The 18,724-nt window shown below is 37.7% G+C and overlaps 1 protein-coding gene across 1 annotated transcript in view; it reads left to right on the forward strand.

Annotated features, from left to right (window-relative positions):
* The first annotated feature begins 10,942 nt into the window (after positions 1 to 10,942).
* The window catches only part of LOC121999993 (phosphatidylinositol:ceramide inositolphosphotransferase-like), a 103,367-nt gene continuing 95,585 nt past the window's right edge, over positions 10,943 to 18,724 (forward strand). Inside the window, exon 1 of the mRNA XM_042554795.1 lies at positions 10,943 to 11,002. Within this exon, the coding sequence (XP_042410729.1) occupies positions 10,943 to 11,002 (60 nt within the window). The remainder of the gene's footprint in view (positions 11,003 to 18,724) is intronic.

Below are 18,724 nucleotides of genomic sequence, written 5' to 3' on the forward strand. Positions count from 1 at the left end.
TTAATTTTATCGGGAGACCGAAACCAATTCCTCCTCTCGGTCCCTATCGTAGCCTCTTATTTATAGAGTACTATACCCACCTATACCCACCTTCTATACCCACCAATAGGGGGTCGGCCAAGCTAGCTTGGGAACCAAGCTAGGGCCGGCCTAGGTATGAATTGGGGTGGCCGGCCCTAGCTTGAACCCAAGCTAGTGGGGGCCGGCCAAATTAAATTATAAAGGAATTTTAATTTTAATTTTTATTATGTGGAAGAAATAATTTATTAAAGAGAATTAAAATTAAAATATCTTTCTTGTAAAAGATCTACAAAAGATTAAAGAAAGAGATTAGATCTCTTTCCTTATTTGTAGATTGATGAGATATTTAATTTTCTCTTTAAAATTATTCACATGTTGATAAAATTAAAATTATAGAAATTTCCTTTTATCAACCATGAAGAGATTTTTGAAGAGAAATTTTATTTTTTTAAAATTTTCGGAAACAAATTAGGAAGTTTTAATTTGTTGATTAAAACTTGTCTAATTTATTTATCTTGATGTGGCCGGCCAATATAGATTAAATTGGGAAATTTTATTTTATTTTTCTCAATTAAATCATGTTAAGGAAATTAAGGAAATTTTATTATAATTAAATTTCCTAATTTGCCTAGGCCAAGGAATATAAAAGAAGGGGTGAGGGTGCCTTCATGAGATACAACCTCTATTATTTTCTCTCCCTCTTTTGTTCCTTAGTGTGGCTGGCCATCCTTTCCCTCTCTTCCTCTTGTGGTGGCCGAATCCCTCTCTTTCCTTGGAGCTCTTGTGGTGGCCGGATACTACTTGGAGAAGAAGAAGAAGAAGAAGAAGGAGAGGAAGCGAGCATCTCTTGGAGCTTGGTTAGTGTTTTGTTTTTCTTCCTTGGTGAAGCTTCTTTCTTTGTGGCCGAACCTAGCTAGGAGGAGAAGAAGGTGGTTGGTGGTTTCTCATCTCGGAAGATCGTTGCCCACACAACGTCCGAGGTTAGAAGAGGAATACGATAGAAGATCAAGAGGTCTTTCTAAAAGGTATAACTAGTATTTTTCTTTTCCGCATCATACTAGTTATTTTTGGAAATAATACCAAATACAAGAGGCATACGATTTTAGTGTTTCGAATTTGTTTTCGATATAGTGTTCTTTTATTTTTTTTTTCCTTGTGATTTGATTGTTCTTTTCGGTTAACCTAAAGTTATTTTAGGAAATTAAATATTAGCTTTCTATAAAAGGTTTTGTCTAGTCGGTGGTGGTTGCTCCCATATCCAAGAAGGTCATGTGCCTCGCCACGTCAGTACTGGGAACCGATTATGGAAATTAATATTTAATGGAATTAATAACTTAAGGTGACTTGGGTCGAACGTGTTAAGTTCCGCAGGAGATCCAAGTCAAAACCTAAAAGAACAAATAGATTAAGTTTTGGATCAAACGTGTTAAGTTCCGCAGGCGATCCAAAATTTAATTTAAAAGAACACATGGTAGCTAGGAAAAGGTTCAGACCTTTGTACAAAATTTTTGTACAGTGGAACCTCTAGGCTTTCCGAGTAGCAACCAACAATTGGTATCAGAGCTAGGGTTTTGCCTCTGTGTATTTGGTATTTAGGATAATTATGCACATGTCATACATAATTTAGACAGGATAATAGTAGGATGTGTTAACTCTTTGGTTGCAGGCTCCAACTATTATGGCTTTTAGTTATTATGTGTGTGATTGGACCTTTGGACATGTCAAGGGCATTTATATGTGTGTGCATGATTGTATTATAAAATACAGCAGGAGCTGTATTTAGTTTTATTAGGATTTTATTTTTTGATTTAGTCACATGTACATTCCTTTTATGGAATATAGGATCGATGGATGTAAATTTTATTTTATGTTCGATCTAGTTTACATGTACATTCCTTTGAGGAATATAGGATCGAAAAATGTAAAATTCTATTTATGTCGCGGATCGAATCTTGCAAGACGTGGAACCTTTTGAGGACCAGAGGCGCAGCGGAACAAGGAGCAAGATAGAGGCGACAGCTAGACTCGATGGCGGTGGCCAAATATGGCAGCAGCTTGGGATGACAACACACGGAGGACAACTAGAGATAAAAGCCATAATAGTTAAAAATTAGATTTTCTATTTATTGCTTTTATATTGTGCTGTGTGTGCATGTTAGTTTACAAGTTTAGTAGGCTAGCATAGTTAAAATTCCTCATTAATAAATAACTAAGTGGGAGAGGGATTTTTAAGTAAATCCCATGGTCTCCATTACTGGTTTGTAAGTGATGCAAACAAGCTTGCGCGTTGGCTCTGAGTGCCTTCCTCCATAACGGATGAGCTAGTTTGCAGATCACTAGAACAGACTTCCATTTTTGGATGACTATAGGAAGTTAATTAAGAGCGTGTGATCTTCCCCAACGGAAGGGGCATAATCTTATTAATGGACTTAGTGTCAAGTAATGGTATACACTTAGACACATCTAATAGTATCCTCCCGAACTGCTATTATTTGTGTGATCAAATGAAACCAACTATTAATTTGTCATAAAACTAGGTTGACAAGATAATAAAATTAAAGGGTTAAAACCCCTCTTACAAATGATTGATTTTGTATACGTCCACACTAACGTGGCATACAAAATTAACGGTGTTTGAGATAATTTTATTTGTCATAAAGTTACGTTGACAAGATAGTTAATGGGTAAAACTCTCCTCTTACAAATGTTGATTTTGTATACATCCACACTAACGTGGCATGCAAAATTCACGGTGTTTAGAGGTGTTGGTAAATTTAAATAGTATTGTTAGAGGAATCAATATTATTTTAAATTTAGAGTCTTGACCAAATATTTGATTAAAGATAGACCAACTATTAATTTTATTCGTCATAAAGTAAGGTTGACGAGATAATAAAATTAAATGATAAAATTTCCTCTTTGAATTTGTATACGTCCACACTAACGTGGCATACAAAATTCATGGGGATTTTTAAGGAGTTGGTCTTAACCAAATATTTTTGTGATTCTTAGGATGATGGTCAATCCCTAGCTGATATACTTTAGGATAGACTTAGTGGTCCCAATTATAATTGATTGGAAATAGGATTTGGACATTAAGGTAGACTGTCCTCTTAGAACTAAGAACAATATAGGTGTATTTTATTCATTAGTTGAAACATGTTTAGTGGAGTTATCTACCGGTACCTGGTGTGTAGATATGGGAGCCACTGATCATGTTTGCAATTCATTGCAGGGTTCCAGGAAACCCGACAACTAAATGAAAATAAAAACACCGTCCACATGGGCACTACTGCAAAAGTAGCAGCTGTTGCAGTGGGAGAGGTTTATTCTCTAATAGGAATAAAATTTGGATTATTAGAAATTGTCTTTATGTACTAAGTTTAGAAAGAACCTGATTTCAGTTTCTAAACTATTATAGAATAGATATTGTGTCTATTTTGATAACAAAGCTGTTATCAAGAAAAATAGAGAAGTTATCTATTCTAGTATATTGGTTGATAATTTATAATCCAATAACTCCCACGATGTAATAAATGGAAATTATAACACATCTTCTAACTTTAAGAGGAAGCAACCTTCGGAAATGAACCAATATATCTTTGGCATCTAAGGCTAGGTTATATTAACTTGAGTAAGATTCATTGGTAGCTGATGAACTTTTGGGTTCATTGGTAGTGGAAATCTTTCCAACCTGCGAGTCTTACTTGGAAGGAAAAATAACCAAGAAGCTTTTAAGTCTAAGGGGTATGGAGCCAAAGATATGATGGAATTGTTTCATTCTGATTTGTGTGATCCTATGACTATCCAGACAAGAGGTAGTATCGAATATTTCATAGACAACTATTCAAGATACAAATACATTTACTTAATGTGCCGCAAGACTAAGTGCTTTGATTAGTTCAAAGAGTACAAGGCTGATGCGGAGAAACGTCAAAGTAAAAGTATTAAGACACTACGGTGAGATCGTAGTGGCAAGTACCTTTTGGGAGAATTTAGGAGTCACTTATCGAAAGTAGGGATTCAATCCCAACTAACTACACTTGGGTACACCCCTACAGAATGGTGTAGAAAAAGGAAGGTATAGGACTCTTATGGAAATAAGTAGATTGATGATGAGTTATTTGGAAAATTACCAAATTCATTTTAAGGATATACTCTGGAAACGGAAGTGAACATAGTACCTTCCAAAGTCAGAACTCTCTACTCATATAGAATTGCTAAATAGGCATAAGTCTATTTTGAAGCATATTCGGATTCGGGTAGTCCAGCACATATGCTGAAGAGAGACAATGATAAGTTGGACATGAATTCACTTGTTTGTAAGTTATCCTAGAGAAATGAAAGTAGGTTTATAGTCTTAAAAATCAGAAGGTCATTGTTAGCATCAATGATCGATTTTTAGAAAAGAACTATGTAATAAACCACGTGCCCATAAGTAAATTTGTTCTTAAGGAAATAATAAAGGACATGTCTAATCTAGTACCAACTGTACAAGATGAAATATCACAAGAAACTGCAACACGTATCATAAATGATACACAATTACAGACAGTGTCTCATCGTAGTGGGAGGGTTGTCAAGCAACCTAAGAGATTCATGTTTTGGGAGAGTCTTTGGACTTGATCCTAAATGAACATGAGCCTGATCCCGGACATATGATGAAGCACTCCAAGATAAAGATGCAGCATCTTGGCAAAGAGTAATGAATACAAAATTAGAATATAAGTATTCTAATCAAATCTGGAAGGTTGTAGAACCACCAGATGGTATAAAAGCCATTGGGTGAAAATATGTCTACAATAGGAAAAGATGGATAGACAGGAAGGTGGAAACTTTCAAAGCAAGGCTTGATGAAAAAGGAAACTTTTTCACTAGTAGCTATGCTTAAATCTATCCGGATTCTTTTATCTATTTGACAAGTGGATATCAAGACAGCATTCCTTTATGGAAGTCTTGAAGAAAGCATCCATATAAAGTAACCAGAAGAGTTCATTGCAAAGGGCAAAGAGCATCTTGTGTGTAAGCTCAATCAGTCTATGGACTGAAGCAAAGTTTCAAGGTCTTGGAACATCCGGTTTATCAAAATAATCCAGACCTATGGATTTATTTAGTAACCGGATAAGTCTTGTGTATACAAAAAGTGTGATGGAAACGTGGTGGTATTTCTTGTACTATACGTAGATAACATTTTTGGTAGTTGGAAACAATATCAAAATGTTGTCAGAAGTAATGGTATGGTTGTCCAAATAATTCGATATAAAGGACTTGGGAGAATGTATATATTTTTGAGATCAAAGTAATAAGGGATCGAAAGAAAAAATATATTTTACTTATCCCAAGCTTGATACATCGAAAAATCCTTGCTCGTTTTAAGCATGCAAAACTCCTCGAAAGGTTTCTTACCTTTTAAGCATGGAGTGTCTTTATCTAAAGAGATGTCTCCGATGACATCAAAGGAGATTGAGGACATGTAGGTAGTTCTTTATGCTTCGGCAGTTAGACAACCTAATGTATGCTATGCACGAGATCAGAAATCTGTTTTGTCAAGGGCATAGTTAGCAGATATCAAAGTAACTTTAGACAAGGACATTGGACTACAGTAAAGCATATATTAAAGTACCTTAGAGACGCTAGAGATTATATGCTAGCTTACAAGGCAGTTAATTTGGTCCCTGTGGGTTACACGGATTTTGACTTTCAATCGGATAGGGACAATAATAAGTCGACCTCGGGGTTTTGTGTTTACTTTAGGAGGAAGAGTCATAACTATGGAAGAGTGATAAGCATAGGTGTTTTTCTGGACTCCACCATAGAAGCTGAGTATATGGCAAGCCTCTGAGGTAGCCATAAAAGCTGAATGACTTAATTACCTCAAGATAGACTTAGATATGATTTCTAGTTTGTCCAAAGATTATTACAATTTATTGTAATGGTGCAGTAACAAACTCGAAGAAACCATGAGTCTATAAGGCAAGTAAACACAATAGAGCGCAAGTACTACCCAATACGAGAAATTGTATAACGAAGAGAAGTTGTTGCCGCCTAGATTGCATCAGATGATAACCTAAGGTCCTTAAGGCAAGAGTTTTTTGAAAGGCATGGGAATCAGATGTATGGCAGCAGATATGGCAGCTTAGTCTTTTAGTATAAGTGGGAGATTGTTAGAGTGTATACTAAAAGCCTAACTTTTGGTATAAACATTTATCTAGAAATAAGAATCACATTGGTCAAATGTCTACATTTATGATAAATGTAGTTGTTCAATTAATTTATATTGTAGATAACATGGTGTGTGGTGTCACACACAGAGGATCATGTTATCAGTACCTTATAAATTATAAACAGTAGCTCACGACCATAATGGAAAGGAACAAACCATTGGGTGTAATTAGGTATTAGTTTATCTTAACTATATAATTACACTAGTACACTTAGAGTGTATTGAGTAGGACCATTTGAGGTCGTTTCTTTTATACTGACTTTATAAAAAAACAAAGACCTCAGTTATTATGGAAGTGTGTGCTCTTAATCCTAATATAATAACAAGCACTTATATTTGATATTTATTTCTTTAATTTATCAATGGGTGAGATTTAGTTCGATGAATCAATAAGTCCGATAAGTTGGGAAATGATATCACTTATAGTGTGTGTTGTTGATTATAGAAGGAAACTGTGTCCTAGAGATACTAGGTTGATAATGCCCCCAAGAGGAGCTCATAAGGATTGTCATGTTAAACCCTGCAGGTGGACTTAGTCCGACATGACAATAAGGTTGAGTGGTACTACTCTTGGACTTAGATATTAATTAAATGAGTTGTCAGTAACTCACTTAATTAGTGGACATTTGATATCTTAAACACAGGGAGACTAACACACTCATAATAAGAAGGAGCCCAAAAAATGTAATTTGGGATTGGTGCGGTAGTTCAATAATAGTTCTCTAGTGGAATGAATTATTATTGATAAAATTAAGTTGTGTGTTCGGGGCGAACACGGGATGCTTAATTTTATCGGGAGACCAAAACCAATTCCTCCTCTCGGTCCCTATCGTAGCCTCTTATTTATAGAGTACTATACCCACCTATATCCACCTTCTATACCCACATGATAGGGGTCGGCTAAGCTGGGAACCAAGCGAGGGCCGGCCTAGGTATGAATTGGGGTGGCCGGCCCTAGCTTGAACCCAAGCTAGTGGGGACCGGCCAAATTAAATTATAAAGGAAATTTAATTTTAATTTTTATTATGTGGAAGAAATAATTTATTAAAGAGAATTAAAATTAAAATATCTTTCTTGTAAAAGATCTACAAAAGATTAAAGAAAGAGATTAGATCTCTTTCCTTATTTGTAGATTGATGAGATATTTAATTTTCTCTTTAAAATTATTCACATGTTGATAAATTAAAATTATAGAAATTTCCTTTTATCAACCATGAAGAGATTTTTAAAGAGAAATTTTATTTTTTTTAAATTTCCGGAAACAAATTAGGAAGTTTTAATTTGTTGATTAAAACTTGTCTAATTTATTTATCTTGATGTGGCCGGCCAATATAGATTAAATTGAGAAATTTTATTTTATTTTTCTCAATTAAATCATGTTAAGGAAATTAAGGAAATTTTATTATAATTAAATTTCCTAATTTGCCTAGGCCAAGGAATATAAAAGAAGGGGTGAGGGTGCCTTCATGAGATACAACCTCTATTATTTTCTCTCCCTCTTTTGTTCCTTAGTGTGGCCGGCCATCCTTTCCCTCTCTTCCTCTTGTGGTGGCCGAATCCCTCTCTTTCCTTGGAGCTCTTGTGGTGGCCGGATACTACTTGGAGAAGAAGAAGGAGAGGAAGCGAGCATCTCTTGGAGCTTAGTTAGTGTTTTGTTTTTCTTCCTTGGTGAAGCTTCTTTCTTTGTGGTCGAACCTAGCTAGGAGGAGAAGAAGGTGGTTGGTGGTTTCTCATCTCGGAAGATCGTTGCCCACACAACGTCCGAGGTTAGAAGAGGAATATGATAGAAGATCAAGAGGTCTTTCTAAAAGGTATAACTAGTATTTTTCTTTTCCGCATCATACTAGTTATTTTTGGAAATAATACCAAATACAAGAGGCATACAATTTTAGTGTTTCGAATTTATTTTCGATATAGTGTTCTTTTGTTTTTTTTCCTTGTGATTTGATTGTTCTTTTCGGTTAACCTAAAGTTATTTTAGGAAATTAAATATTAGCTTTCCATAAAAGGTTTTGTCTAGTCGGTGGTGGTTGCTCCCATATCCAAGAAGGTCGTGTGCCTCGCCACGTCAGTACTGGGAACCGATTATGGAAATTAATATTTAATGGAATTAATAACTTAAGGTGACTTGGGTCGAACGTGTTAAGTTCCGCAGGAGATCCAAGTCAAAACCTAAAAGAACAAATAGATTAAGTTTTGGATCAAACGTGTTAAGTTCCGCAGGCGATCCAAAATTTAATTTAAAAGAACACATGGTAGCTAGGAAAAGGTTCAGACCTTTGTACAAAATTTTTGTACAGTGGAACCTCTAGGCTTTCCGAGTAGTAACCAACAGGAGGGAATCTCATGAATCATTGTCAATTTGCTCCAAAGCTCCTTGGCATCTTTGAATTCTCCAACTTTCTCCAAAATGTTACTCGGTAATAGATTGACCAAAAGCTTGGTCACTTTATCATTGGCCTCACATCATTGGACTTGTTCTTGGCTCCACTTGCTTCTCTTGAGAACTTTGCCCTTTGAACTTGTTGGAGCTTCGAAGCCTTCCATTAGAGCAAACCATTGCTCTATCTCCGCCATCAAGAAATTCTCGATCCTTGATCTCCAAAGATCGAAGCTCATCATTGTGAATGGTGGAGGCACCCTTGTATCAAATCCAAGTCCGTCTTGGAATTCCATGTTGAAGTTGAGCCTTTTGATGAAGTCTTTGACATGTAGAATTTGCTCCAACTTCTTCACCCTTTAGCTTTTTGCCCCTTCCGACGATGATTCCGGTGAAGAACAACCTGGCTCTGATATCACTTGTTAAAATCGAAATGTAGCTAGAGGGGGGTGAATAGCTCTTCGCAATCTCGTGCTCGTCATTCTTTGTTTCTTGATGATGATGTGCAGCGAAAAATACAAGAAACAAAAACTACAACGCTAACACTAAGGATTTACTTGGTATCCACCTCAAGAAGAGGTGACTAATCCAAGGATCCACACATTCACGCACCCTCCACTATGAAAACACTCTTTTACGGTAACTACCGAAGGCGGAGAAGCCTTACAACACTCTCAATACAAGAAGAAAGCAAGGGAAGACAAATACAAGAAATATCTTACAAGATATGCAATAAAAACCCTAACCCTAGTTTCTTCTTCTTGTTGTAGATCCACCTCTTGACTTGGAAATGCCTCCAAGAATCTTCAAGATCTGGCGGTGAGAGCTCTGTGGAGAAGCTGTGGAATCGCTGAAGAGAAAAGATCGAAGCCGTGGAAGTTCTGTCGACGAAATCACATGCCAACGTCTTTATCCAGTGCCAACGGTCGAATCCCAATTGATTGGGGAGGCTTTGGATCGATCGATCGATCTATCCAGAGCGCCTCTGTACTCTTTAGGAATTGCCTGGATCGATTGCCCGATCGATCTAGGCCTTATTGCGAAAAAATTGCGGCTCCCAATCGATCAGCCGATCGATTGGAGGCTCCCAATTGATCGACCGATCGATTGGGAGGCTTTCTGTGCAATCGGCGATTTTCCCCAATCGATCCACTGATCGATTGGGAAGGGGATTCTCACGGGGACTCACCCAATCGATCAATCGATCGATTAGGCATGAGTCAATCGATCGTTATTGATCGATCCAGCCCATGTCTGACTTAGTAACTCAAGTCCAAAGTCCCTAAAATCAACATCCGGTCAACCATGACCTGTTGGTACATCACACCTAGCATCTGGTGACTCTCGACCTGCTAGGACTCCCTCACCAAGTGTCCGGTCAATCTCTTTGACCCACTTGAATTTTTCTCCCCGTGCCAAGTGTCCGGTCACTCCTTTGACCTACTTGGACTTTCTTCCACTAGATTTTCGGTCACCCTTGACCCATCTGGATTTCCTTGTGCCTAGCTTTACTCACTAGGACTTATCATCTGTTTGGCTTCACTCACCAGGACTTCCCATCTGCCTGGCTTCACTCATCAGGACTTTCACCTAGCTTCACTCACTAGGATTTCTCATCTGCCTGGCTTCACTCACCAGGACTTTCCCATCTACCTAGCTTCACTCACTAGGTCTTTCACCTGACTTCACTCATCAGGATTTCTCTTCTGCCTAGCTTCACTCACTAAGACTTTCACCTGGTTTCACTCACCAGGATTTTCCATCTGCTTGGCTTCACTCACCAGGACTTTCACCTAGCTTCACTCACTAGGATTTCTCATCTGGCTGGCTTCACTCACCAGGACTTTCCCATCTGCCTAGCTTCACTCACTAGGTCTTTCACCTGACTTCACTCACCAAGATTTCTCTTCTGCCTAGCTTCACTCACTAGGACTTTCACCTTGCTTCACTCACCAGGATTTTCTTTCTGCCTAACCTTCCAGTTAGGACTTTCTCAGTCAAGTATCTAATCAACCTTGACCAAAAATGGGAATTGTACCAAACAATCTCCCCACATGAACAATTACACCTGCAATCTCCATGTATTATCTCCATGTATTGTCAAACGTCGAAACCCAAACATCAAGACTCGAGTTCGAACCAATTCAAGCTCAATCAACCAGGTCAACCTTAACCTAGGGAATATTGCACCAACACTTTAACTGCACACCGTCGATGATGTGCTATGGAAAGTCACTTTTATTGTAGTGTCGTGAGGGTTCTAAGGTTCTTTTACGAGCCAGAAGTTTTCCTAGTTTTGTCTTCTTCAGGAGACGTCAATGGAGCTACAACTTCTTGTGGAAAAGTGGAGACTTATGCTAGCTGGGATAGTGTTTCAGGTATGATGCGCTACTTGATCAATGGAACTTTTTCTTTGACTGAGAAATTTGTATTCTTGATTTTTGTTTCCTCCTTAAATGTACAGGGTTTGGGTATTACCAAAATCCAGGAGAAGGAAATATAAGTTCTTGAGCTGATTGTTGAAGATTAATCAAAGTCTCATATTGAAAAGATTGAAAAAGATCATGGGTTTAAAAGGATGTAAGATATCTCTATTGGCATGAGGCCTTTTGAGTAAAGCACGAGAACAAAATCATGAGGGCGTATGCTCAAATTGGACAATATCATGCTATTGTGGAAATATGTGAATATCGTTCAGTCCCAACAAATGGTATCAGAGTCATGGTACAGACCAGATGTCATGTAACGTGGCCTTGAACAAAGTTGTGGGGAGGCCGAAGCAGGTTAGGGTGACCAGATACTCGCGGGAAGACCCGAAACAAGTAAAGAGTGATTAGATACTTGCGGAAAGGTCCGGACTATGAGAATAATGGTAGTTCTTCGTTTGAGGGAATGATTGTCGGAGATTCAATCAAAGTCGCACATCGAAAAGATTTGGAAAAAAGATCATGGGTTTAAAAGGATGTAAGATATCTCCATTGGCATAAGACCTTTTTGAATAGAGTCCAAGAGCAAAGTCATAAGAGTTTGTGCCCAAAATAGACAATATCTATTGTAGAGATATATGAATATTCCTTCGGTCCAACATCCCATATGTTTAGCATCAAAAGACTTGGATATCTCTCATCGGTGTGCAATAAATGAAAATATTGTTTGCATAATCAAATGCAAAATACAAACACTTTTTTTTTCCTTTTTTGTTCTCTCTACCTCAAGAAGAACTAGAAGAACTCTCAAGCACCTAATGCATAAGTTAGAGCTAGTAACATTAGATATGAGTCAATAACACAATCTAACCCAGAAGTAGTTAATAAAGAGACAAAACTCAGAAGTGGCAATCCATGACTCGAAAGCTATTATATATGAATGGGTTGACACTAATGCTCTGTTTACTTCAAAGCGTTGATGAAGAAAGGAAAGGAATCTATGATAGAAAGTTATCCTTGGAGGAAGAGAAGAGAAAGGGTGAAGAAATCTCTTCCTTTGCATGCTTGTTTACCTTGATAGAGGAAGGTCAATACATATGACGTAATTTTATAAATAAAAAATGGTACATGTATCATTTTTTTGGTATATGGTGTAATTTTATAAATATAAAATGGATACATGCTTCATTTTTTTTTCCATCCATTCCTTTCCATCCGATTTTGTGATGATCTATTTTGGCTCCAAAATTATCTGCTGATGGATTGTGTTTCTCTTTCCTCTAAAAATTTTAATGAAGTAAACAACGGAAAGTTTTCCACCATGGAAAATTTTCCTTAATTTTACTTTCCGCCACTCGTCGCCACCCGCGGTCGCCCCTCGCCGCCACCCATGCTCGCCGCCGCCGGTGACGCCCGGCCCCCGTCGCTGGCGGCCACCGCCGGTCGTCGCCGACGACCACGGCAGGCCGTTGCCGGCGACCACCGCCGACCGCAGTCGGCGACCACCGCCAGCGACCACAGCTGGCGACCACAGCCGGTCGCCGCCGGCGACCACTATCAGCGACCACCGCCACCCACCGCCGCCGCCTGCGACCACCGCCACCAGCCACCTCTGGCCGCGCCGATTGTCATTGTCTCCGGTTGCCGGTGACCGGCGACGGTCAACGGTTGCCGATGGAGGCGGCCGGTGGAGGAGGCTAACGGCGGCGACCACTGGTTGCTGCAAGCTCCGACAGAGGTGCGACTGTCATCGGTAGAGGTCGCAAGATATTTTTGTAATTTAATAATATTACGAATTACATTGCTTATAAAAAATAATAGACACCAAACAAAAGAATGAAATCACCCTTGTAATAAAAAATTACATACATTACATTACCAAACGTAGTAATATAATCAAGATTACATTACATTACATTACAAATTTGATTACATTACAAGTTATATTACATTACACCGAACCAAACGCAAGTTTAATGTTGTATTTTCTTCTTTGTTAGTATTTGTTGTAAAAGTAAATAAAAACTGAGCAGAACAGTACTTCTTCTTCTGCTTTATATACAAATAAAAAGAACTAAGGAAATAACTTCCTAAGGAAATAATTTCCACTAACTGCTATAAACTGCTATAACTTCCACTAACTGCAATAAACAGTTATGAACTACTTCTAAAGCATAGTTTTAACACTCCTCCTTGCTTTAGGAGTTGCTTGTCTCAGAAACTCAAACTTGCTGACAAGAAGAGGCTTTGTGAAAAGATCTGCCAACTGATCTTCAGATTTGCAATAAATTAACATCACTGATTCTTCTTTCTGCACTTCTCTTAAAAAAAAACAGCTTTATATTGAAATGCTTAGTTTTCCCATGCAACACAGGATTGTGGGAAATGGAAATAACAGCTTGATTATCAACAAATATTTGAGTGCTTCCTTTTTTTATCAAACTTGAGATCCATTAAAATCTTCCTTAGCCACAAAGCTTGATTAACAGAAGCTGTTGCAGCAACAAACTCTACTTCTGCAGTAGATTGAGCCACTGTTTCTTGCTTCTTCGAACTCCAAGAGAAAACACCAGATCTGAGAGTAAAACAGTAGCCTGAATTGTGCTCCTCATATCATCAATGGAACCTCCCCAATCACTGTCTGAAAAGCCAATAAGCTTGAATTCTTTGCTTCTTCTGAATTTGACTCCAAAGTCACTTGTCCCTTTGACATAACGAATTACTCTTTTGGCAGCCTTGAGATGCAATTCACTTGCATAATGCATGAACTGAGACAAAATGCTTACAGCATTTAAAATATCAGGCCTTGTTGCTGTGAGATACATTAAGCAACCAATTAAGCTTCTGAAATACCCTTCATCAACCTTTTCAGCACCATCTTCTTTACACAGCTTCTCCTTTTGATTCATAGGAGTGCTTACTTCCTTGCATTCTTCAAGCTTAAACTTCTTTAATATCTCCTTTGCATACTTCTTCTGACAGATAAAAACTTCATGCTCAACTTGTTTAATTTCCAATCCAAGAAAGGAAGTCATCAATCCAAGATCTGTCATCTCAAAAACTTTCATCATTTTAAGTTTGAACACCTCAACCAGCTTTGCATCATTTCCTGTCAGTAGAAGATCATCAACATAGAGAGAAACTATGAGAAGATTACTGCTTTCATGTTTGACATAAAGAGTGGCCTCAGATAAGCTTTTCTCAAAGCCTAAACTTAGCAGATGATCATCAATCCTGCTATACCAAGCTCTTGGAGCTTGCTTCAAACCATAAAGAGCTTTCTTGAGAAGAAACACATTGTCTTCCTTCCCTTTCCTTTTAAAACCTTCAGGCTGCTCAACATAGATTTCTTCTTGCAGAACACCATTTAAAAAGGCTTATTTTACATCAAGCTGATATACTCTCCAATTCTTGTGAGCAGCAACAGCAAGCAACAATCTAATGGTGTCCAATCGAGCAACTGGTGCGAATGTATCAGAGTAATCCACACCAAATGTTTGAGCATAGCCTTTCACCACAAGTCTTGCTTTGTGTCTGTTGACAGAACCATCAGCATTGAGCTTGGTTCTGTACACCCACTTGACTCCAATTACTTTTCTATCTTGAGGCCTTTCCACTAGGATCCATGTCTTGTTCTTCTCAATCATGAACGGCTCCTCCTTCATTGCAACTATCCACTTTTGATCATGTTTAGCTTCCTCATAGTTTGCAGGTTCACACACGACAATGTTACATCTTTCATAGATGTCAGAGAGCAGCCTAGTTCCTCTTACAGGAACATCATCTACTGCTTCATCCTGCAAACCTTCTTCATCTTCAGTGTTTAAACTAGAAAACTTGAATTTCAAGTCTGTCACAGTCTGATTTTTCTTCTTTGTATCCTCCCAGTTCCATGCTTCATTCTCCATGAAGTAAACATCCCTGCTTACTATAATATTTCCAGTCTGTGGCTGGAAAACTTTATAGGCTTTGCTGACATTACTATATCCTATAAAAATACCAGGTGCAGCTTTTTTATCCAGCTTATCACGCTTGTTTTGTGGAATATAAGTAAAGCATAAACAACCAAAGATTCTAAGAAATTTCAAAGTTGGTTTATAACCATACCAAGCTTTAAATGGTGTTTTATCTTTCGCTGCTTTTGTGGGAAGTCTATTTTGAAGAAACACAACCGTGTTTGCTGCTTCTGCCCAAAATTTTTTTGGCAAATTCTTCTCATGTAGCATACACCTTGACATTTCCATGATATATCTATTTCTCCTTTCACTAACTCCATTTTGCTGAGGAGTGTAGGGAGCTGTAAGTTGATGTTCTATGCCTGCATCTTCACAAAACTTGTTAAATTCTATAGAAGTATATTCTTTCCCATTATCAGATCTTATAGTCTGAATTTTGCAGCCACATTCATTTTCAACTCTTGCCTTAAATTTCAAAAAAACTTGAGCTACTTCTGATTTGAATTTCAAGAAGAAAATCCAGCACATTCTAGTGAAGTCATCAATAAAGGCAATGTAATAGAGACTACCCTTTAAAGAAGGTGTTCTTTGAGGCCCTGAAACATCCGTGTGAATCAATTGCAACTTCCTTGAAGTTCTGCCAGTTGACTTGGAGAATGGTTTTCTATTGAGCTTGCCGAATTGGCATGCCCTACAATATGAAATCTGATCAGCAAATTCTGGAAGCTCTTCTAGAATCATCTTGGATTTCATTTGCAGCATTCCTTGGTGATGATAATGCCCGAGTCTCTTGTGCCAAATCTCAGTGACATTTTCACGAATTGAGAAAGCAGTTTGCTCCTGCTCTAATGGTTTTAGAGCAAAGCTTTTGCCTTTCATCTTTATCTTAAAGATATCTTGATTGGCTGCATCTTTAATGAGGCAAAAATTGTCTTCGAAAACAACTTTAAATCCCTTTTCAATCAACTGACCAACACTCAACAAATTTTGATGAATTTCAGGAACAAAAAGAACCTCAGAGATGAGTTTTGTACCTGAACAACTGGTTATGGCAACCGTTCCCTTTCCTTTGACTGAAATATAATCATCATTTCCTATTCTTACTTTGGTGATTTTAGTTGGGTGCAAGTCTTTGAACAGTTCCTTGTCATTGGTCATATGATTGGTGCAACCACTGTCAATTAGCCAACTCTCAGTTTCTACATTGCTTGCAAAACAAGTTGCTACAAAAAGTTGATCCTCGTCTTGATCAGCAACTTTAGTCTCTTCTTCTTGCTGTGGATTCTTATTTTTGCAAATGACAGCTTCATGTCCCATTTGATTACATTTTCTGCATTTTGCATAGGGTCTTCTCCAACATTTGAAAGGTGGATGACCTTTTTTGCCACAATGATGACATGGAGGATAATTCACTTTTGCACCAGCTTTCTTGTCTCCTGCCTTGTTCTTATTGCCCATTAATGAACCTTCTCCTATTGCTTGAGGATTCTTGTTTTTCTGTTTTCTGAAATTACCAACATCATTATGCCTGGCCGGTAAGGCTCCTTCAATTTCTCCCTCTCGCCTCATTGCACGCCTCTGTTCTTGTGCTTGTAAGGCATTCAAGAGTTCTGCCAGTGTAATTCTGGTCAGATCCTTCGTATTTTCGAAAGTAGTGATGGTAGTCTCAAACCTTTCGGCCAGAGTTACAAGAATTTTCTCAACAATTCTTGAGTCTGTCAATGAAGAACCTAGTAATCGAACTCGATTTGCTATCCCAAGAAGTCTGTCAGCATACTCCTTGATGGTCTCTGTTTTCTTCATTTTCTGCATCTCAAAATCACGAATTAGATTCAACACCTGCATTCCACGAATTCTTTCATCTCCTTCATATTCTGACTTGAGATAATCCCAGATCTCCTTTGCCGTCTGAAGAGACATGATTCGAGAAAATATAGTGGCTGAAACTGCAACAAACAAACAAGCTTTAGCCTTTGACTTCTTCGTCTTCTTCCCTTATGTACTTTGATCTGAGCCATGGTAGGATTTGCAGGAAGTACAGGAATTTCGTAATCAACGTCGAGTGCTTCCCAAAGATCCAAAGCATCCAAGTATGTCTCCATGCGTACTGCCCATATCTGGTAATTATCTCCATCGAACACTGGTGGAGAAATAGTAGAGAAACTTACTTCTGCTTCCATGGTGTGTTAAAGTTACACAGGTCCCTTAAGAAGAAGGCTTTGATACCATCTGTTGTAAAAGTAAATAAAAACTGAGCAGAATAGTACTTCTTCTTCTGCTTTAGATACAAATAAAAAGAACTAAGGAAATAACTTCATAAGGAAATAACTTTCACTAACTGCTATAACTTCCACTAACTGCAATAAACATTTATGAACTACTTCTAAAGCATAGTTTTAACAGTATTTACATGGTTTGGCTGCTCGAGGAGTTCACTATCTACATCGACCTGGGCCAATCTTACAGGATATTTGATTGATAGTGCTTACAGTGAGTGCACTAGTCCATTTTATGCCTTGTTAGTTTTGACGAAAGCTTCATATATACAATACAAAATTTAGTCAAGAAGTTTATGGATTCATTACAGCTCTTTCTTACGAGCTTGGGAAGGAAAGAGGCTACGTGAGTGAGAGCCCGTTCACCTTCATCTTTCTCTCTTTATGGATTGTTTATCTCTGTTCTTTTTTTTCACTTTGTTTAAAGCACGAATTTACTTTAGCAAAACTGTTTGAGCTTTTAATGTGTAGACATTTTACTGGCATTTTACCTACTGAAAATTACTTCATTAAGTAACCTTAAATTGTTGCAATTGTATGCTTGTATGGTCTGAATCTCTTAAGCTCTGCTATTCCTCGTTTTTTGTATTTCTGCTAGACTTGCTATTAATCGATTCTTAACTTGTCTTATGACACATGGCCTGATGATAATTTCTTTCCTTGGGATCAATATTCTAGTTTGTCGCTGCTATTGCTGCAATCAAGAAAGGATGGTCGATCTAAAAAGGAGCTTCTCAAATTCTTAAATGGGAATTCAGCAGATTCTGCTGACAGTGACAGGGTATGTTGCTTCATACACAGTCTGATCAACAAATGCTTCAAATAGGGTTTCGTCAGATTGGCTGGACCGTGTGGATCTAGACAATGGACTGCATGAGTTGATTTCATGTAATAAGTCATACAATTAGGATAGATTATTTATTTAAGAATCAATTAGCATTACAGAGAAAAAAAAACATAGTGTTTCTTTTTTCATAATTATCGATGGAATGTTTTCTGTGGAACTTGGAGGACAAGTTAAAATGACAAGTTTGGCAGCTTTGAGTTTCATCATAGTTGTAGCACCAAATAATTCAGAGTCCAAGAGTCTTGTGCATGGTTTTGGAGGTGGATTCGGTCAGAAACGGCATTTTATGTTCACATTTTCATAAATTGCCGAAATGTAAATATAGATAAGTTAAAATTTGTTTTTTTTCTCTACAAGATGCGATGATGATATAATTTTATAAAAACAATCCTCTACTAGAGGAATGATTAACATAAGAATTTAATAAATAATTTAAAAGAATATCAACAACAACAACAATCAAACTTTTTCCTACTAGGTGAGATCGATTGTATGAATTTTTTTATGTCATTGAGCTATATCTCCTATTATATCATCATCTATGATCCGGTGATAAGGATGGGGGATCCTCGTCAGCGGGGGGTCAATGGCACGT

Source organism: Zingiber officinale, chromosome 1B (assembly GCF_018446385.1).
Source record: "Zingiber officinale cultivar Zhangliang chromosome 1B, Zo_v1.1, whole genome shotgun sequence".
Classification (NCBI taxonomy): Eukaryota; Viridiplantae; Streptophyta; class Magnoliopsida; order Zingiberales; family Zingiberaceae; genus Zingiber; species Zingiber officinale.